We start from the raw sequence: 22,989 nt of genomic DNA, 5'->3' as shown, positions 1-22,989 counted from the left end.
GCATGGTCCATCATACGCTGTCCGAGACATACTAGTTCAGTCGGGGCCAGGGGCTGCACTGGCTGCTGGTGGTTTAGTCAGCTGGGGTCTACAGAGGGAATTTCTCTTGGACTTTCTTATTCCAGAAGTCTGATAGATTAGGGCCTGGCAGCCTGGCTAGAGTCAGAGGTCTCCTTAACCGAATGAATTATGGAGCTTTGTCTGTCCTAGGCATGGTCTTATTCTCTCATGGAAAGACTTCACCCTGTGAGGATGTTTGGCTTAGGTGGAGTCCCTCAGCATGCTGGCAGTGTGTGTTTGCCTTGGAAGCCTGGCCTGTGCAAAGCCCTGCCTCAGTGCTGGCAGCCCAGGGGGTTGCTTATCAGAGAGCTATGCGGTTGCTATGTAGACTTCTGTAAGCAGATGAGCTTCTTTAGGATCAATTCCAATGTCTGCTGTTCCTGCCTCCCATGGCATGAGTCTGTGACCCTCAGGCCATTAGTGTGAAGCCGCTTGGTGATAACCAGCTGGCATCAGAGGACCACGCATGTGAAGGAGGCCTTCCTCACACTGACTGATGGGCTGTGCACTGTGCGAATGTTTCAGTGTTTGTTTCCTTAGCCTGACAGCCTCTACATTTACCTCCTGCTTGCCTGTATGCAAAATCTGCCAAAGCAGTTCAGGTTCTGCTCCTTTCATCTCTGCTGGAATCCCAGCCTCCCTGCTAGTGGGGTCAAGGGAACACTGATGAGTTAACCCACCTGCTGTGGACAGTATGTTAAGGCCATCAAACCATGCCATTCTATACTTACCATTTAAGGACTCTTTCTTCCAGTTCTCCCAGGATGTCTTGGTGTAACTCATAAATTTCAGGGAGTTCACTTAAACCCTGCTTGAGTTTAACTTCTTCCTGTTCATTTTCATCTTCTCCAAGAGCTTTCAAGATGCCTTCATAGAAATCCTATGAACAACAACACAGAAAATAGGCAAAACCAGACTTAAGTCTATCATCTTCTGAAATTATCATTACATTTTCTTGACTCCTAAACTATGCTTTCTAGGAATTATAAAATATGCCATCAATAGTGATAGTGTGGTCAGTGTAGCAAGGAGATTGTAGCATATGTTTTCTTCCATCCATTAGTTCATACAGCTTTTCAGCTGAATTCCACAATGCTGTCAGCCCAAAATTGAACTTTTCACCTGACCAAGCCATCATACCCTTATGCATACAATAAGTTTGGTATCTTTTTATTTACCTTGTGGTTTTTTCCTGCTTTTCTGGGTGTAGTTGGTCTCGTTTTTATAATGTTTCGTAACCAGAAACATAATTTTTAGAAATTAAGGGTGAGATTCTCCTGTCACTTCATTGAATCCAGCAGCTTGACATGAAAAACATCAATATCTACATGTTGTACTAAGATTTGCAACACTTGTCTCCAAATCTGAATTTAAAGAGAGGAAGAAGCTATAAATTTAAGCTTTGCAACAATCATTTTCCTTATGAAACCTAACTGAGACCGTTTTTCCCTGTCTTAGAAATAGTTTTGATCCTGAAGTGGTTTATAAATTATGTGGACACAGGAGTAATTTCCTCTATATTAAAGTGTAGCCAGGTCTGGTACATAATAGGACAGCTGTTTAAGAGTGCCTAGCAAAATGTTTCCCCCACTTTGACTTGAAAGTGAAGAATAAGGCCTCTATCTCAAACTGCAGTAATAATTTGTATTGGATCCCTGGGCATTAGAAAATCATCCCAACAGCAGCCAGCAAATATTTTGTGTGCAAAACATTGCTTCAAGTCTCCATCCAGAGGTCTGGATGCTGAAATGCTTTCAGGTCAAAGCCTGATTCCTACAGAATCCACGTTCTCTGCTTCAGATTTGTAAAGGAGCCCTTGCAGGCACCTGGATGTACTCAAGAGACTTTGGCCCCTGTGGTGCCCTGGCCCTTTCCAAGTCTCTGCCAGCCACTTCTGCCTCCTCTGCCTGCTGCCACCAGCCACAGCGCCTCTTCATGGGCAGAGGCCAGAGAGGCTCAGGCATCTAAAGCTGCTGGGCTTTGTGGAGGCCTGAAGGCAAACTGTGGCAATGGGTTGCAAGGCAATGCCCAACTCAACACGGCAGGAAGACTGGTGCTGTGCAGAGGTCCAACTACCACTTTGCTGCTGAGTGGCGTCAGGTGGGTTCCTGACCCAGGGATTCTGGCTGCCTTTCCCAGGGCATTGCAACTGGATGGTTTATCTTCATAGCAGTATCTGGTGTTCAAAAGCAGCAGCCTTCATTCAATAAAATTAAAAGGCTGTGGTTTCAGCACCTGCTTCTTCAGTGTTGCTAAAAGTACAAGTAATTGAAAAGTGTTAGTATAGTATTCGGGGTTTGCCCGAGTATGGTCCTGCAGAACTGTTACAGGTTTAATTCTCCTCTGTATTTCCTGTAAGGAGATGACTCTGTGTGTTTCTCCATCAGGTTGGTTGGGCTCTTACTGCTGAATTTCCCATTTCTGCTAGTCAGGTCTTCAGGGGCAAAGTATCTGAATCTCATTTTTATTGTGGAAATAAGTGAAAAATTAGAAACCTAAGTGCATCCTAGTTTGTGATGAGAGCAGAAACTGGGCATTCCTGTACAACTGCTTAGAAACAAATTCTGTGAGTGCTTTTTCCAGCCTTTTTCTGCATCCCAGTAAGCCGTGGAGTGCATGGAGTTTTTATTGCACAAAATGAGGAAAAAAAGGGTGAGAGTGAAAAACAGAGTCAATAAGCAAAACAGCTCAGTAGAGAAGCCACATTAAGTGTGAGGTTTGAAAGCTCCTGATGACTTGTTTTGGTGCAGCAGCTGCAGACTAGGAGATTGCAAAGCTTCCTTCCTTATAAAAATACTATCTGTCCTTATCTGACCTTCCTTTCTTTTTTTGTGTGTGTGAAGGTAAAGGTAGGGGATTGCAGCATTCTCTCTTATTGCTAGCCAGTCTACAACGCTGTTTTTTCCACTAAGTGTCTCAAATCAGGCATTGTTTTTAAATTCAGCATTAAAAATACTTGAACAGGGGCTTTGTTGCTGAATATACTTAGATTCACTGACTTTGAAGCCAGGAGGGACCATATTGATATGATATGACATGATTGATATGATATGATATTATATGATATGATGTAGTGTGGTGTGGTCAGTAGTCCAGACCACAAGACTTACTAGAATATAGCATTATTAGAAAAACAACCAACTTCAATTTAAGACGGAATCTGCCACGTCATGGATACACTAGCACTGCATCCTGAGAAAAAAAAAAAAAAAAGCAAGTCCCAAAAGGGACTTTTGGTGATATTATAAAGGGTCACGTAGCTCCTCATAACCACGTGCAAAGCCGAAGCATCTGGTCACAGCAGAGCTGGTGTTAAAGCCCTGGTTTTATCCTGTCAGACTAAGGTCGTCACACCAGGAGTTGGTCCTCCAGCAGGTTTGCACTGAGCTCCGCTTCAGCCCGAGATCTAGCGTGAAGGAAAGCGTTGGCATCTGACCAGTCTGGCCACATCCATGCTGTGAATGTATTTTTTCACAAGCTACTCTGCAAATAGTGAGTTATTATTAAAACCAATGTTTTTTAAAAAATATATTAAAAACATTCTTTGTCTGCCCATAGAAGCCAATTCATCAGAAAAAAATAAATGCAGCTGCTTCAACAATTGCTGAGAAGGTGATTCTGCTGGATGAGTTAATAGAAATGACAGCTAGATTTTTCCACTCAGAGACCATTTCCTGGCCTCCTACCCCTCTGCGTGTTATGTGGCCAAATGTGCTGTGAAAGGAAGCAGAGGTTTGATAAAAAGAAACCTCTAAGGTCGTGCAGCTCATTGAAAGATGCCAAGCTGTTTCTATCCAGCCCTGAACCAGGATGGGATAGGTTGAGTACCTTCCTCTGTCAGGATCTAGTGATCATGAAACCTGTTGCCAAAACATCAATTTTTATTCCCTGAACTTTTAGGGACAATCTTATGAACTTCCATGGGCCGTATTGGATTTACCACAGCATTTATCATGACTCTGGCTTCTGTCTAGTTAAGTTTTATAAGTACATGCAATAATTAAGTAATGGAGTAATTAAGTACATGGAGTAATTAAGGAGGAGTCTGAAAGAATTGATTTCCATGAAACTTGCTAATGTCCAGGTATGAGGAACTCAACAGAATATGTTTCACTGGGGATCCATATTTTACATTAGGTAGTCCACGTTTGTTTGATTAAATCAAGGTAGCTGTACTGATGTCAGCATGCTGGAGATCTGGTGACTATGACTGCGGTTCTGCTGAAAGGTTCTATAAGGAGCAGGAGAGACCCTGGGCAAAGAGCTTCAAAATTCCTCTTTCCTCACCAGAAGGAACTGACTCCAGGCAAGAGCAGTTTTTAGTCTCCTCAGATTTATTGCTGGTTTTTCCTGTTGTAACACTGTCAGCTGCAATGTACATGCTGGCTCACCATGAACTGGGATGACTAGAATATCTAATAGATACTAGCCAAAAGGAAAGTCACACATACACTATGGTTTTTTAGCAACTGTGACAGATGAAACATTGTTTTTCTGAAAAGCCACTAGAACTAGACTGAAAAAAAAGATCATGATGACAATTTTCTTTTTGACTATTTCCTGGATAAAACAAGATCATAAAAAAGTCTGAAAGAGTATTATTGTCATAAAAAAGTCTGAAAGAGTATTATTGTGTTTACTAATTATCTGGGTCTGATTTCCACAATGTGTCCTGCACCAGTACAGTACCACAAATAATCCCAGTGTTGTGCTCTTCCAGCTCCTATTTTTTCTGGTGTGTGAGTGAGCCTATCTAACTACGCATTTCAGCCAGCATATGCTCCAGAGGCTTTCCAGCCAGCTAAGCCAGTCAATCCATCTTCTGGATGCTTTTCCTAACTCAAAGGAATCTGCAACCTTTCAAAGTCCTCAGTCATCGTAATTAATCCAGACTGGGGAAAAGAATCCAAAGGGTTCTTTCAGTTTATTGTGCCTGGGGAAGTGAATAGCTGTAGTAAGTTCACTACTGATGTGCTTAACTAACCTATTATGCTATAGAAATGTCATCTTTTCCAAATTAACATTGAACAGCTCTGTATCTGTCCACTTTCCACCATAGCTGAGCAACAAGATTAACACTGCTTTCCCACAGCATCTCAGTGGATTTAATTAGTCATTAATTGCCTGCCCCTTTGATTAGAATGTATTCTCAGACAAATTATTTAATTCCAGTTGCCTGGATAGCCAGCTGCCTAATGATTAATAAAAAACTTGCAGTGTAACAGTAATCACTATAAACATCCATGAAAAAAAAAATTGTGTCACTATTGAAAATGCTGATTGCCTAGGAAGCCGTTAATCAAATGCAAAGTGCTTTTGCAGTCTCACTTACTCTAATCAATCATGGCACCTGAAGGTCTCCCAAGTCTGTCACCCAAGCCCCACAACTAAACACAGAAGGTATCAAACACTAAGTCCATGTAATTCCCTGCTGTCAAAACTTTCTTAGAACAGAAGCATGAACATTTAGTTCAGGGCTCTGACGTGAGAGCTCAGTCTCATCCAGGAGTATAGGAGCCCACAGATCTTACTCCTCTCTTATGCCTATACCTGCACCAGCGTTTGTGTGTGCATGTGAAAGCCTAACCCAATCTGGCTAGGTGTCAGGGAAGGTTAGCAACTGTGCTATAAAAAGACATTCTTGAAACATGAAACTTCATTACATTTTAGGCACCCATAAATAAGCCCTTATCAGCAATCCAATGGCCAAATCCCTAAGGTCACTGAAATAAACTCTACAAATAATTAAGTGAAACAAAGAGGATCAAAAAACAAGAGCCACAAAGGTCGATTGGAGTTTTTTCTCTTCTTTTGTTTGTGCTCATCACTAACACACACAAGTTACAGTTTTTTCCCCCAAGAATGCCTCTGAAGAACTTGGTTTCTCTGCTGGAAATGGGAACTGTAATCTGGAGCCTATTAAAAGGGCATGAGACAAAGGGGAACACAGGGTTAGTTTCAGTAACATCGTAGGGTTTATGTGGAGCACTGCCTGACTGTCACATGCCTGGCTTTTGGAGCAGAATACCCTCTGTGAGGTGATGAGGCTCACTGTAGGGTGCTGGGATATGGGATGCTCTAGAGATGTGCCTGCCAATGCCAAGAGGAAACAGTAATTACAGGAGAGTTCTGGGAAAAAAAAAAAAAAAAAAAGAAAAAGGTTTAGGTACCTGTCTCAGGACTACAAAAAGGGAGTGCAATTTACTTGGGATCAGCACCTGGAAACCTTTGTAGCAGGTAGTTATCTCTAGGGGCTTCTTCAAGGGAGTCAACAATGCCAGCAACCAGAGGTTTCTGGTAGAGCACTTAGCAAGAAATTTCTCTGCAGGATTCAACATCTATGTGAAATGTGATATTCTAATCCAAAGGCAAAAGGGGTAGTTAATAGGACAAGAGATAGTTCTGGGTTTTGCTTCCAGGATTTTGTGAACAGATGCAGAAATGGTGAGGTTGTGTGTTAAATCTTTCCAGTATGGGGCTGACTATGCTTTGGAATACAGCTGCAAAAATCAACTGTAGCCATCCTGTACATGTATCAACAGCCATTTGCAAGATAGATACATCCCATACGTGTTGTGGTCCTTTCTGCATTTCAGCCCTGCTGCCAGTTAGCCTTTATGAGCCTGAGAACATTTAACCTTGCAGGACCCTAGTGAAAGAAAGGAAAACCAATCTCTTGTCAGCTAAACCACTGCTTCAGGCAAGCAGTTTACCCAGGAGAAACCACTGCCTGTATATATATATATCTGTGTGTGTGTGTGTGTATATTTGCTATGTTGGGTGATTTCTCTTTAAATTCTACTTGAAAATAATCCAGGGTACAGTAATTCCAGCTGGACCCAGAATATCTGTTTGCTTTTTCTGTGTGTAACAGAATAGGCCAAGTTAGATCAGTTTATCCAATGGCCCGAGGATCCCTGGGGGACCAGGGACTACTGCAACCAGTCTAGTAGGGGTAATTATGGAACAGTGGCGCTGCAATCAGTCTCTACCTTTACTCTAAAAAAATGATGGTTCTGCCACCTGCAATAAGCTGAAAGCAACTATATAGATTAGAAAGGTGAGCAGACTAGAGGAAAGTCAAGATTTTGACTTAAAGGTGTAGCTGAACAGATAGCTCTATTGAAAGACAACCTTTTCAAATTGGTCAAGAAATGCTGATCGGTTGCTAGATCTCCTTCTTGGGTTTCTGATGTTCTTTGTTCATCTTCTAAAGCAGTGGTGTGTAAGACTCTAACCAAATCTTAATGAAAATCCTAGTTCTCGCATATTGACTAAAACTGCAGGAGAACAGAAGGAGAAGGGAGCACACCATCCTTATATTGGATTAGTGGTACAGAGTCTAGCTGGAGGTCCATAACAAGTGGTGTTTCCCAGGGGTCAGTACTGGGTCCAGTCCTGTTCAATATGTTCATCAACGACCTGGATGAGGGAACAGAGTGGGGAATCTCATCAATGTTTATAAATATTTAAAGGATGGGTGTCAGGAGGAGGGAGCCAGTCTTTTTTTCCGTGGTGCCCAGTGACAGGACAAGGGGCAACAGGCACAAACTTGAACATAGGAAGTTCCATCTAAACATGAGGAGGAAGTTCTTTACTTTGAGGGTGGCAGAGCCCTGGAACAGGCTGTCCATAAAGGTGGTAAAGTCTCCTTCTCTGGAGACATTCAAAACCCACCTGGATGCTATCCTGTGCAACCTGCTCTGGGTGAACCTGCTTTGGCAGGGGGTTGGACTAGATGATCACCAGAGGTCCCTTCCAACCCTTATCATTCTGTGATTCTGTGATATTGGCTTTGTCAGTAGTAATTCACATTCCTACAGTTTGACCAGCAGTTGCTCTGCAGGTAGGAATGGAGGTTCCTTCTCACTGGCTCTCAGTGTTCCCAGCATCCAGCCTGCATTTGAGCCAGAAATTGTATGTTCTAGTAGAAGATGGTGGCCACACTTTAACAGTCCAAGAGAAATATCTGAAAGGAGAAGTATTTCTGTGACCAAAAATTACAATTTTACTAGAAGGACCAGATTGCTAGACTCCATGGCTGGATTAGAAAAGCTCTGTATGCCTGCAGTCTAAGTAGTACGTTACAGATCTTGGGTGCTGAAGCAAAGTGTCCATCTGCTCTTTGTTGCATCATCTCATTGGAAGAAGCTAATCATCTGCTGTCCTTGCAGTCACCTGCCAGAGAAAAACTATATAAATTTATACTACCCAAAGGTCTGGCCTCTAATCCTGTCATGGCTGAATTGGCTTCCGTGCTTATACCTTTACCCTATGTTAAAGAACAGGAGAGGACTGATGGGTGAATAAATTCATCTAGGATACTTCTACAAGTTTCAAGGAGAATTCTGGTTGGGGAGATGTGTGAGTTTCCATTAGGGAATAGAGGTGAGAAAAGAAAAAACTACAATGGAATGTACAGAGCAGATTCATTAGTGGCAAACTATGGCCATTTTTCTGGGATACTGGCACTTCAGCTGCCAAAATCATGTCTCCATGCAGCATATTTACCTTGCTCATGCCATAACTCCTACCTGGCATCCGGACTTCTATACTTTTCAATAAATAATGAAACATACCTGGATCCAAAAATCATTTTGCCTGTATATTTAGAATTTTAATTGCTTCCTAAGTCAAGGTGATATTTTAGCGAACTGGCAGTATTAGGAAGCAAGCATATTTGACCCTTTGTCAGTGGGCCAGGGAGGACTGCAGCTCAAACTTCATAAAACTGCAGTCTACACTGATTGCACAAAATGGTGCAGGCTTTTACAACCACTTTCACTGCTAAAATGAATGTGGATTCAACAGATACTGCACGTTGCAGGAGCCAGTGCTCTTTTAGACATCTAGACATTACATCTGAGGGGTGGGTGTAGAGTTCAAAGGGGGAGAAGAAAGTCTCTGTATTAAAGCCAAATGCAGGCATGTGATGCTGTACCATGTGCCCTGAGCCAAGTCTGACTCATGGGTGGTTCTTGGAGGTGTCTTGATGATAGCCAGCAGCCTCTCTCCTAATGATTAAAGTGAAAGTGGCACCCTTGAATTAAAAAGTGGCACATCTCCTGTAGCAGAGTTGGTGACCCTTGAGCTGCAGTGAGCACTGATCTTCCCAAATTTCTCTTTTACTGAGCTCAGCAGAAACAATGCCAGATGAACAGCAGAAAACACTATCACAGCAGACACAATTAGTCTCTTATACTGCCATTGCAGGGTACAATCTAGGTCAGGAACCCTGACCTCATCACACACTCACATGCAGTCAAACACACACATTCATCTAAAACACTGAAAATGAGTTTCAGGACTGGCAAGCTGTAGAGTATGTGTAGCGAATACTGTATTGATGGGGCTTGTCACTAGGGAATTGTCTTGACGCCAAATGTGCTAGTGTGACTTCCCTCTCCTTTTAAGAGATATACAGATTATCTGAAAGCTATTTTGGCTCAACATTCCCACTGCAGAAGCTGCCTGGCTGACACATAGCTATTTTCCCACTGCCAATGAAGACAACAATGAATAAATAAGTGGGAAAAAAACCGGTCTATTGTAAGTGAGGGCAAGCTATTCTTTTGTGTCAGTGCATCTTTAGGCTTTTATAAGAGCTTCAGAGGGTCTAACAGCCAGTGAGGTCTTCATTTAGCCAGCACGCTCCATTCACTAAAGCATTTAATTAGGAAAGTAATGACTTGATTGGTCCAGCAGAACTTTGAACATCATTCAAGAAATTCACCGTAGTAAAAAAGGCTCAGCCAATCATTCACTGGAAGTGTAAATAATTAGAAAGATGGAGTTCTATACTGTCTAATGTAATTGTGGCTCCTAAAACAGATGTTTATTTTTTGTTCCTGAGAACATGCTGTCCACAAGAATTCTGAAAGCAGAATTTAACCAGTGAGCCAGACTTCATGACAAACTGCATTTAGGTACCTTTCAATTAGTGACTTAAGCACTAAGATAATTTTGTTCTTTTTTATTTCCTAAGATTCATTTTGCAGTCAGAAGCCTTGGGATGCCCAGTGCAGGGCTGGATCCCAAACTGCTCCAAAGGCTGGAGAACCAGCACGTTATTCATATCATATTCATATCCATATCTTCAAATGCTGAGGAAGCATAAATATGGGTCTTGGTGTTTCTAAGAATTGTGGCCCATTGTTTTGAGGAAAACGCAAACCAGGAAACAGGATCAACTTTCTGTGAACAGGGAAGTGTTTATGTGGGTGGTTTTTCAGTGCAGAGCTGTCCTTTTAGGTACCTGGTGAGCGGTCTAGAGAACAAGTCATGTGAGGAGAGGCTGAGGGAACTGGTCATGTTTAGTTTGCAGAAGAGGAGACTGAGGGGAGGCCTCATTGCCCTCTACAACTACCTGAAAGGAGGTTGTAGGAAGGTGGGTGTTGGCCTTTTCTCCCAAGTGAATAATGACGGGACCAGAGGAAATGGTCTAAAGTTGGGGCAGGGGAGGTTTAGATTAGATATTAGGAAGAATTCCTTTACTGAGAGGGTGGTCAGGCATTGGAATGCACTGCCCAGGGAGGTGGTGGAGTCACCATCCCTGGAGGTATTTAAGAAACGTGTAGACATGGCCCTTTAGGGCATGCTCTAGTGCCTGAGATTGTTGGGGTTTTTTTTGGGTCTGTATGGTTGGACTCAGTGATCTCAAAGGTCCCTTCCAACCACGAGGATTCTGTGATTAATTCAGGGAATTAATAATGACTTCAAAGGGTTTTATGCACAAAAAAAGGTGATTTTATATACAAAAGCCAAAGACAAAATAAATATGAACATGGTACACTATCAAGCAAATGCTTGATCCCCTACAGGCTGGGATCCTGAGGCAGTCCGAGTCCCACCAAGTTTCATTTGTGTACATTTAGTACAGTCATTTGAAACTAACTGGCTGAATGGAGGCAAATAAATCAGAATCTTGGTCCTTGAAGGTGATGTGTGAAACATTAGGTGGAGAAAGCACAACCTGCAGCATTTTTGTTCATGAGCAAGCACTAAGAAAAAGATGACAAGTGCAGCCTGCATTACTGGGGAAGAAAAATGGGAGAAAAGAATGACAAAGTTTGAGGATTAAATGATCCTGAAGGAAATGCAAAGACTAATTAGCTTCAGAAAACTAAATCGTGAATACCAAGAGATCAGGAACTTGGACTGCAAGACCCTGCGAGTCCCATCTGCTCAGTCCAGAAGGAGTTCTGAACTCCCTGCTCCAGAGAATTGCATTACCTTTCAGTAGGGCAAATAACAGCTAACCCTTTAGATTATTATCACTACTACAGCACCAGCTGATACTGAGTTTGTGAGCTAACACAATGTTTCCACTCTTTCAGTTCAATAGCAGAGTGGGTGTATGGAAATGTCATCATTTTGGCAATCAATCAATTTATTAAAGTCTCCGCTGAAAGACCAAACAGATTCTGTTGTGCTGAATGAATAGCAGCTCCAGCCAAGCCTGGAAATGAGATGGGAAACTGCTCCTGCTGCAGGCTTAAGAAAAGCCTTTTTTTCCTTTCTGAAAGCAGCTAGGGTGTGGTTTAGTTTCTTGCCTTTCTTACCGATATGTGGGTTTACATAAGAAAATGAGACTTGAGACTTGAAGATGAGCATTTAGAAACTGTTTGCTTGAGAACGTTGGTGATGGGGAACAGGGAGAAATTTTTGCCTGAGTTGAGATAGGCTGTTGAGGAAGCCTTTGGTCCTGTCTGGCCACGAATTGACTCTGTGGTCACAGGTGTTTGCTTGTGACATCTGCCAGTGGGACCTGTGTCAACAGCGAGTGGACAGCGAAGCACAATTGTTTACTGATGTGACTATTCCCAATGCTATTCAAATATGCAAAAAAGAATAATTAGTTCATTCTAACTTTTTGCACTATGACAGTGTTGAAAGGCCTCAGTTAGGCAGTAATACCTCTGTAGTCTAATAGACTTCCATGTTGTAAAATTGGTAATGTTTTCTTTAAATTTCCAGAATAATACGCTGGGCAAGAGGTGAATATAAAGATCCAACAGTGGTTGGGGTGGAAAAGGTAACAGTGCTGGGGCTGTGGCTTTCTAGATTGAACATGACTGCAACAGAAAAACCTGCAGATTATTTCTGAATGCCACTGCAGGAGGTAGCCATCATGCAGACATCAGCCTATAGCAGTAATGACAGGGTATGTTAGGGCTATAGGCACGCAATAAAACACAAAAATGAACCCTCTGATCCTGTTGCCATAAAGATGTTTGATCTCTTCTAAATTAAGGAGTGCCTGAACTAGCAGTCGAGTGAAAACAGACTGGATTTTCTCTCTTCTCCCTCAGTCTCTAATCCAGGTGCTATTTATACATCCTCACTACTTAGAAAGCTTACTTATAGAAACAATTAGATCTTATTTGAGAAACTTGCTTGTTGACTCTGCTGAAAAAAGCCCCCCGTAGCCCTTACAGCAGTGAATGCATTTGGTCACAGGGCAAGAAGGATACTTTTCCACTGCAGAAGAAAAAAAATTATTAAAATCGTGCACCCAAAATGTCATCCTGAAATTGATGCAGACCTTTCCGAACTTTCTAACTTGAGACAATGGGAATTGGTCAGAGAAAATGAAGAGTGCATGGTTCCAATGATTCTGACATTTCATAACATGGCTTAACTTTGCAAACCAATGTGTTCATTCATGGGTTTACTTTAGGCCCATCTCTTATTTTAGTTTGAAATTTTTAACTCCTCTATTGTTGCTCTTTCATAATTAAGGAAATAATGAGCATATGCAAAACACTCATAAGAACCCTCTATTCCAGGGGATTGGGCAAGAAGGGAAGCAAAATCCCCACAAAATAGGATTCAGTAGAATATTCTGTTACAGGACTGAGACATATTTGAAAACCAGACAAATGCTTCCAATTAAAATTGATGACTGACAGGAATAGAAGAACTTGCCCAGTCATAGGTGTGCTATTACTGGTATCTAGCTATCCCCAGTCATAGGTGTGCTATTACTGGTATCTTTTCTCTGATAAATTAACCTGCTGATCCAAACCTAATGATTAAGTATGATTAAAATAGACCCAGTTTCCATTATGCCTTAAAACCTTAATTCCATGACTGGCAGGCCAAGCTCCAGATAATGTTACTTATTTTCTGTAATACACATTTCTGCTTAGAAAGCATCTGAGTTTCCCAACGGGAAAGCAGGGAGTAGTTAAATCCTTGAGTCAAGCCAGGAAAACTCTGTTTTCTCATTCACTAATATCTTTGAGCCAACTCTGGAGCACTGCAGCAGATAAAATTAGCAGTCAAGCTAACTAACCTTTGAACTGCAATTTTATGAAGATTCTTTTTATTAGGGACTAGCAACAGTTTGGAGTCCATCCAGCTGGGGAGGGCAGCATGCACTTGCATCTATAAGTGTTTTTAAACTAAAAAAAAGTTAGCAAAGATATAAACCAGATGCTCTGTCCCATGTTAAAGTTGTCAACTCGGAAAAGAGATCAAAAATTACATTTCCTGTTCCTTTCAAATTATTCCTCCAGGCAGAAAATAGAATTATTGTGAAAATGCATAAATTACTTGTTTACATACACAGCCTCAGAGCCAAATTTACCACACATGGATTTACCAGAAGATGGAGAAAAGGACCAAGCAAGTCCTGAAGGGGCTGGGAAAGTCCTGAGGCAGCCCTTTCCTGGCCCAGCAACAGCACAGGCAGGGCAGCCTGACAGGAGCACGGTGCTATGGCAGCTGTGACGGTAGGCAGCCATCCATGCTGCAGATGAAGGCACTAAAGGGCCTTGGAAGATTTATGTATTGGAGGTATATATTGAAGGTTTTCCAGGGCATGTTAGTGAGCCATTTTTATCTCATAGAGGTATATGGAAAACACTAGGATATAATGCAAAGGAGAGGCCTCTCCTAGACACCTCCACTAAATACAGTGCACTGTACACGCACTCTAGTTCAGGCCTGCATTTGCATACTGTCCATAATGAACCAAAGTACTTGGAAATGGAAAGTTAAATAACGAATCTTCTACTTGGAGGCATCTAATGAAGATGCAGAGTGTCTAATATTCTCTGTGCGTGACAATTTTCTGTGTGTATATTTCTCTTCTATTTTAATTTTGAAGCTGGCAGAGACTTTTCTCTTTTTTTTTTTCTTGATGATGCTTTTGGAAATCTTAATTTCAGTAAGGAGCTCTGTCGGTATTCTTAATAACCAGAAGCCCAGTTGTCCACAGGTGAAGAAACCACCTTGGCTTCCTCAGCAGACAATGGACCCCTACAACTGTGTCTCACTAGAGTCAAATAATGTGTTTGGCTGTGAAGAAATCTGAGGAAAGCCAGGATAGATGAGGCAAATGGCTAGGCAGGTTATCACCCATTTATCAAAATACTGGTAGACTCCAGTTAAGCAGCTCAGTCCCTTGAAGTGTCTGATTCCCAGCTGACCAGCTTGGCAGCTTCTGATCTGTTGAAGTGCAATAGTCTGCAAAGTGTCTGTCACGTTCAAGGCTGCCCAAGCCTGAGAATGGCCTTAGGCTTTGGCAGTGGCTTGAGAGGTACAATGAGCCAGCAGCAATACAACACTGATCTCATTACCTTTCTCTCCATCAGAGTTCCTGTCCACTGCCAGGGCTTGGGGTGTCATCCAAGGAAAACCTGGGGCTACTTTTTGTCTTCTCAGGGAATTCCTTTCCAAGCAGCAGTGGGCTTTGTGTGGTGGCTGTTATTCCCTACTGCCTTGCAACTAACAGCTAAGAAAGATGTTGAGAGTGAAGCTACCTAAGCTGCATACCAGTCTCCAACGAGGTGGTGGCAGCTCTGCTAAAGGGGACACAAAGTCTTCTGGGGCAAAGCCACCAATGGATTTATACCATGCAAGAGCTCTGTGATTCTTTGTGTGTGTTCCTTCATGAGCTTCTGACACCAGAGTCTGTGTTTTGCCCATGGTGACTGCCTGTGTCACAGTGTGGATATCCAGGTCACGCTGGGTATTACTGATATTGCATTATCAGAAAAAAGAAACTTAAAAGGAAGCAGAGTGAATCCATTCAGAACAAATCCCCATACTTCATAGCTCTGGTTCTGTCTCTCTCTGAAGAGAGAGGCTTCGCCCCTGTTTATCACCATCGCCTCCGCACTAGGCTTATTCTGCCATCTTACACTAGTCTCAGAGCCCCAGCAAGCACTGCTGGCCAGCACTTTCCCCTGGGAATGGGCTGCCCAGGGAGGTGGTTGAGGCACCATCCCTGGAGGTGTTCAAAAGACGGGTTGATGTAGTGCTGGGAGGTATGGTTTAGTGATGATCCTCCTTGTTTGTTGTGTGGGTGTCTATTTTTGTCAGTGAGGTTGACGGTTGGACAAGATGATCTTTAAGGTCCCTTCCAACCTAGAAGATTCTGTGATTCTGTGATTCTGTGATTTGAGGATCGGTAGCAAGAGCAGATTAGTGGCAGACATATTCCCTTGCAATGGTTCACAGTAAGCAATTCCTCAAATTCACCTCAGTCCCTTCAATGCTTTTATGTCTTCTAAATTGCAGCTAAGTAAATGGGGAATTAGGTATCAGTGATTAAAATTCTTTACTTACCATACGTAACAGCTGGAGCATCTCCACGTATCTGGGGAAAGAGACAAACTTTTATTAATTGCCATCAAACCTAAGCTGAAGGGTGGATTGCATAGCTTCAGTTTTAGGGGAGCAACGGGTAGGTTGTAACAATGAACTCACACTTTTTCTGAAGACATCAGCTCCTGGGCAATGAGGTAAGCTCTGGACTGGCCTTCTTTCTGTCAACAGCAAAAAACAGAGACAATTAAGAGGTGTGTCATTCCAAGAAGTAAAGCAATGTTACAGAGCACTTTGAACTGACATACTCCTTCAGTAAAAATAGTGACCAGGCTTTTATTCTTTGTTGTTAACTGCCTGGCATCCTGGAGTCCTTTCCATGACAGGGTTTCTGCAATTCAAATACTAGTAATATTGTAAATATAATAGCTGCTAAGGCAGATATCAAGTTTGAAAAACATGTTCTTAGTGAAGAAAGAGAGAACATTTCTGTTGATTTTTACAGATCCAAAATTTGTCAGAGAAGCAGAAAGTGCTTAGCTTTGAATAGGCTATCTTCATGGCTGTTGAGGCTCATACCATGTATTTAGTACTCTTAATTACATGGAAAAGGGAGTTCTTCATCAAAACAGTCATATTCCAAACTGTGCTCACTGCTGAGACCTGTGGAAGCAAATTGGGCAAAGGGTTTTATTTCATGCTAAACAAAATGTCTAAGCTAAATGGCCATAAATATCTCCAACAAGCAAACAGCTCAGTACTTCAGCAGACAACATTGTTTGAAATCTCAGTGGCATCTACCTAACTGGTAGGCATCTTGGAAGGCACAGAAAACTGTGAAAGAAGCAAAGCATACAGCTCTGAGGTGCAAGTGGCTAATTAGGATATTTTGTTCCTATTTCATGGCTTGTCCTTACAGTAAGAAATGAGCAAATCATGGAAATATTTACTGAAAGGAGTCTACTGGGAAAAGTTTGACTTATTTAGCAGCAGTAAAGTAGGGACCAAAATCAGTAGTCTAGCAAAGTGAAGGAAACCAGGCCTCAGGGACCTAAGGTGGACTCAGGGGAGATGAGTTCAGCAGCAAGACTTGGCGACGTTGTTTGCTTGACCAGGTATGCTGGAAACCCGTTGCTGACAGACCCTGCTTCTGACAGCTACTCAGCTGAGACAGGGGCTTGCTGAGATGTGATGCAGTCCTTGGGTGTAAGATAGGAAGTTTGTGGCTATATGTCTTCCGCAGAAAACGAACAGTGTAACAGTCACCTTTTTTTTTCATCTCTAGTTATTTCTGTGTACTTTTACTAGGAGGGAACTTTTGCAAGGGCCAAAGGAAATAAAGAAAGTGAACTGTTCCTCAGTCTCAGATATCTAACCACCTCTCCTTTAGCATCAGAAGTCTGAGGGTATTTCCCCTAGTGCTTTATTCCTTTTAGCTGATAAGTGCCCAAGAGCATGCTTTGAATCATTCACTTTTGGAGAACTACACTACAGTTCAATAGAGTGCACTAGAAAGATCTTTCATTTTTTCCTCAGTTTCACTTTCCTACCGGGAGCAAAAATTGCCCCTTTCCCCCCAGGTCCACGTTGTGAACAGCTCTTGAAGACCATGATGTGCTTCTCCTGGTTGCCCCAACTGCTGTAGAAACATGCTCGAGGCACTGAGTTTTATATTCTCTCTCATTTTCTGTACCCAGGCCTAGAAGAGCAAATGAAAAGATGAAAAGGGGGGTGTTTCTTTCTGGGTCTCATGGCCCAGTGCCAGCTGCCCAACATGTCTTCTGTGGACAGGGCCAGCTCCCTGGTGCCATGAAGCAGACTGCGTTTCCCCCGCAGGCCAGGCCCACCTTGCCTTTGCATACACCCACTGTCACACTCTGCAATTCCTCTTATGATTAATATGTCTTAGTCAAGAGACAAAACACAGGGACCCCAGTGTCACATGGCCTGTCTAGGGCGAGTTTGAGACAGTGTCTCTAGGCGTTGCCTGTCTTGTGTTATTTAATTGCTGTTTGTTTAACCAGGAAATGAACTCTGAGATTGACGACAGTGTCCGGAGACAGAGTTCTGGGAATAGGGGACAGAGCGGGTGCGGGTCCCTCAAGCATCAAGCTTCATAGGCTGCACTCCTGGCTCAGTCCATGCCTCTGCTTAGAAGATGGAGGCCATGCAGCCATCTGGGGATCCTTGGCTTTCTGCTTCACTGAGTCGTCTTGTCTCATAGTCTCATCACCCCATCCTCCCCAAACCAAATGCTTAATAGAATGCTTGCAATACACAATATAACATTGCAATATATAACTGAAATAACTCCTTGTTCTCTCCACTCTGAAAAACATACTGGTGCCAGGAAGGTCACAAACACAAAAGCACTTTAGCCAGGCCAGGAGCTTGTACAGTTGCTACAGCTCAGCTGATCAGCGTAACTTAACAATGAAAGGTGATACTCAGCAAACATCTCTCCATTGGGAAACAAAGTAAGCCCTGCAGCCCTCCTCCAAATGGATACTAAGTTTAGTGATGGAAACTAAGACCTAGAGATCACCTGTGACTTGCTCAGAGTTCCTTGTTCTCCAACAGCCGATGTTTCCCAATATATAATGAAGCACACCACCACCAGAAAGCTTTTGTTTAGAACAATGAGGACCAGAAAGTCTGCAGTTCTTTACAGAACATGTGTGAGCACAGGTGAATTTAAGTACTAGTCTTTGGTAGTTCAAACTGAGAAACTTTAGGTTTTATGTCCCTTTTGTGCTTTCTGATAGAACAAAGTTTTGGGCTGCAAAGTGGCAGGTTGTGAACAGCGGAGAAAGGTAGCTAATGGCCCATGCTGACTGTGGTAATGTGGCAACTAACCATTGCAGGATTCCCTCCTCTGTGTGGCAGGGATCCCATTAATGTAGGGATGAAATCTCCACACTGAGTCATTTATATGCTCTGGCTGAGCAATGCCAAGACATCTGCCATGGGCCCTAAAAGGCCATGCTTTGATTAGATGGTACTTTGGTGACAGTGCCATTCGCTCCCTCTGAGCCCAGTGCCAGCTCTCACTTGTGCTGACCCAGCCCTTTGCGGGACTTTGATCACAACCAGATTGGTCTCCTGATCCATCTTAAAAAATTGTGGGGCTGAGGGCAAATCTGGCTCCATGGGGCCGGAATGGGGTTGTATGTCCCAAGAGCAGCACAAGTAGATCACAGAACGGTTCACTAGAACTGAAGCATTAGTACTGTGCACGCACTCATCTGGAGTACTCAGGGCATTCAAAAGCAGGGTAACTAGTCAAGACACAGAAGCAGCAGCTCCATTCTTGTGTGTGCCACTGCCTTGTCATGGTGACATGGACAAACCACATCTCTTTGTGCATTTTCCTATGTGTGTGTCTTATTTCACAGAGTCCTCAGGGAAGGTGCATTGCAGCTGGATGGCACCCAGCACAAGAGCGCTACTGTCACAGACAGAGGCTGACAGCAGTTTGCCACCTTCAGCCTCTGAGCTCAGTGACTTCATAATGCCCCCTTTGTAATTATTATGAACCATGTAGCAGTTCACAGTGATGCCACAGTGGTGCCAACTGTAAACTGAGACATTACAAGAACAAGTGACTTTTTTGGGCTGGGTCTGTGAATCAGTGAGAGACAAGGAAAAGGAGTCCACATCTCCTGTCTCCCTGTCTTCAGACCCCTTCATTGAAGAGCGAGATTGTAGCTCTCCTGTGGGATCTGTGTCATTATATAAATCAGGAGCTGTCCCTTGAAAGGCGTCTGAATTAGGTGCTTCCCACAAATCTGTCATTCCCAACTCCAGCACACGTTTCAGTTTTGTGTGTGTGTGTTTTAGTATGTGAAGGTTAAAGGTTTTCAAAACAGAATGATTAATAGAGTCTGGAAACCAAACCCACAAAGTGGAAATGGGTAAGGAGCAGCAAAGGCAGTTAGTGTACTGCTGCCATGAGATGGTAGCTGCCCTGCCCATTGCAGGACCTTTGTGGCTAAGCTTGGTGTTCCTTGTTCCTGTGGGGCACGGGTCCCCTCCCTCTGCCATACTGGGGGTTTGCTGCCCCCCTGTTTCTCCACTGCCTTTTATTTGATACCTGCGAGAAGGGTGAAGCATCTTGCCTCTAATGCCGCCTTCTCACCAGTACAACATTAGGGATCCTTTCTGTATGGAGTTCCCTTTCATGCCGTACTCCCCATATACCACCAAATAATGGTAATGAGTACCCCTCCAGTCTGTCTAGGATTAGATATATTAAACTTAAAGTACCAAATGACTAGTCAGAATGCTTTGAGTTTTCATTGGCATAAAACCCAACTACGTCTCGTCTGAATTCCCTTTCTTTTATACCATTTTGTTCTGGTTACATGCAATTCACCTCACTACAGACTTTCATATTTTGCCACCAAGATAACATCACATCTCTTCTATGCTGGCTGCATACAGTTCCTTGTAACATATTGCTGGTTTTAGACTAAACTCAACAGTATTTGTGTACAGATTGGTTTACTTTTAGATTTCTCATACAGTTAATTGGCAGGCAGATCTGTGTTCTGGATAAAAGAAATGTCTTTGTGTTCCAGCTATGTCCAGACTGCTCTGGGTGACCCTGCTTTAGCAGGGGGGTGGACGAGATGATCCCCAAGAGTTCCCTGCCAACCCCTACCAATCTGTAATTTTGTGATTTCCCCTTTAATTCACACTCATTAGCTGTGTGTGTCCAAGATGGATTTATCTGGTTTTAGCTGTGAAAAAACAATCACAAAGTTCAGGTTTGAATTCAGCTCAATGGTGAGAGGAAAAATTTGGTGTTCTGCATCCTGGACTTTGAATATTTGTCTAGTGAGTGAATTTTCAGAGGTAGGAGATAAAAGTCCTTAGTTTATTTGAGACAAGTTTTTTGTTCCTAACTGGAATCCCTAATGGCAATTTTTTTGTTTTCTGTAGGCAGCTTAGATGCCATCATATAACCTTGAGAGCCCAGCACAGAAAAGCTACATGTCACCTTCTGATAAATTGGGAAGGATTTAATTAAATGAACATATATAAAAGACACATGAATAAGAGATGGCCAGGAGCTCTTCTAAATTAGCTTAGCAAGAGGGGAAAAAACCAGTGAATCTCCATCAGTAGTGTAAGTGAAGGGCATCACTTTTTATAACATAACCAAGTAAAATTACAAAGGTTAAGAAAACATACAGCATTCCCTGCCTCTGAGTTCTCTAGGTAGTTATTCTATGCCAGCACACTGAAGACAAGGAAATAAAGTGCTTATTTAACCAGAAAGAATGAATTTTCACAGATAGTCTTATACAGAAGAATCAAAACCACCAGGTGACTTCTGATGACAAATCTCGGCTTCTCAGGGTCTGAGGAACCTCACAGTGGAATAAAGGCAAAAACCCACCTCCTGTTTTACATTTTTCTACCTGCCCCATTCCAAATAGGTTTTAGTAATAAAAATTCCTGTAACACAATAGAGATGAAAGACCCTCTTTGTTTGCTCTTTAAAATAAAACTGATAACGTAAAAAATACCTCAATATATATTACTGGCTATGATTCAAATTGTTTACAGAGCAGGGGTTCCAGTAGGACCTAAAGATTTCTTCATACTTGTGTGAATCTGATCCCCAGGAGAGCAGGGATTCAAAAGAGACAAGCTGTTGAAACAATACCAGGAAAATGGTGTACAAAGCTAATTTTTAAAATTATATCTACTTACAAAAATGAGCCTTACAAAGAAACAGCATAGGAAAAAAATCTGATGCAAACTGGAAGTCTTGCAATTTTCCAGCAAGACTGGGAGAAAGCAGGTTAGAAAAACCAAAGCATGCTGCTTGCATTTTGGTACACGAATTCATTCATGACAGTGAAAAGCAGCAGGCACAATCCAGCTCAATGCAAATGAAAAGCATATATCTGAACAGAGGGAGGAGACTTTATCATCTTGGCTGTTTCATGCCTTTATTTAAATTAAGGTTCCATTGGGAGGAGAAAAGCAGAAATCAAACAACAAACCACAGAAGGTTTTTTGTGTGTGTGTGTGTATGTGTTTTTTAAAATCCATATTCAGCTCTTAGTAGGCCAGCCCCAAACAGTTGTTTTAACAAGATTAGCTTACTTCAAAATCCATGGTACTATTTTGGGCTTCCAGACTAACATGTCTCTGCCAGTTCTCCCCAAGTGACAGTGCTTCTGAACTCTGTCATGTTGTACAGCCACTCTGGCTTGTCCTGAGGATTTTGCTCCAAGGGATACATCACTTTGTTGGAGAGCTGGACGAGTTCTTTGCACTTTGTCATTACAGAGACAGGTTTTGACAGCGAAGCTAATGTTCCCTTGGCACCCCGAAGATTTGCGTGAGAAGACAATAAAAGGAGGTGGGAGCAGCAGGGTAGGAAAAACAGTCCTCTGTCAGTCCTCTGTAAAGACACCAGTTCTTTCTGGGACAAGAGCTGTGGACAAATGGAATCTATCCTGTTGACTCCTAATTACAGTGAAGTGGCAGCCCTTGCCTCTGACAGAGAATCTACAGCATGGGTTCATGAGAGCTTGGAAGATTCCCATATTGCTATTATTCTGTGTTTGGCATGGGTGAAAGACAACAGTTAATTATATCGCTTCCTTCATGTCAGAGCCCTGCACTGACTGTTTTCCCTAGGAAATTGGGTCTTCCCTGGCCATCTTTTGATTATTGCTTCACACAGCCTGCTGTGTGAAGCTGAGTGATGCTGAGGCTGTTGTAGAGTGGCAAGAGAGTCCTGATGCTAGGGAGCCTCTGACTGCCCAGATCAGGTGTCTCCTATAAGGGACTGGGTCCTGGGGATAGCTGGGACACACTGGGTTTGACAGGATAGTCCCCAGGATGCCCTTAGTCTGTCCAAAGTGATACATGCCCTAGTGAGGCTGCAAGAACAAAGACTCTCAAAGGTATCTTGGTGTCACTTCTTATCTCTCAAATCTTTTCTTGGTCCCACAAACAACCACAGCCCCCTGACTTGGCTTACTAAGCAGGTGGCTTATCCAGGGATGAAATTACTGCTGCTCCAATCTCTTTCCAGAGGTTAGGGGGTCTAGAGGTTTTAGAGGTTTAGAGGTCTAGAGCCCCGTAGGTTGCAGAATGGCTAATCTTCCTACAGCCAGAATCATAACAGGCAGATCAGGTTATGTCTACTTCCCTGGCCTGCTTCTTGGCAGGGTAAGTAGCCACATGCACTAATTCACTGGCCAGCTTGGAAATACTGTCTGTATTCAGATGAAGCTGTTTTAAGACAGCTCCCCAGGAGCTGGTGGCAGTCTGTGATCTTTGCTAACAGTTGGCTTGGGAAGTAGAGGCCAACCAACCGATGGTCTCTGTCAGGCATGTGCAGACACC

At 42.8% G+C, this 22,989-nt stretch overlaps 1 protein-coding gene across 3 annotated transcripts in view; it reads right to left on the bottom strand.

The window, feature by feature from the left end:
* The window catches only part of FGD5 (FYVE, RhoGEF and PH domain containing 5), a 100,043-nt gene that overhangs the window by 39,883 nt on the left and 37,171 nt on the right, over nt 1-22,989 (bottom strand). For all 3 annotated transcript variants that reach the window (XM_014946788.1, XM_014946789.1, XM_014946787.1), the window contains 3 exons: nt 15,778-15,836; nt 15,637-15,667; nt 792-940 (listed from right to left, as the gene is read on the bottom strand). In XM_014946788.1, the coding sequence (XP_014802274.1) occupies nt 792-940; nt 15,637-15,667; nt 15,778-15,836 (239 nt within the window). The remainder of the gene's footprint in view (nt 1-791; nt 941-15,636; nt 15,668-15,777; nt 15,837-22,989) is intronic.

This window comes from Calidris pugnax, unplaced genomic scaffold (assembly GCF_001431845.1).
Source record: "Calidris pugnax isolate Ruff unplaced genomic scaffold, ASM143184v1 scaffold81, whole genome shotgun sequence".
Lineage (NCBI taxonomy): Eukaryota > Metazoa > Chordata > Aves > Charadriiformes > Scolopacidae > Calidris > Calidris pugnax.
This window is presented reverse-complemented; position numbering and strand designations above follow the sequence as displayed.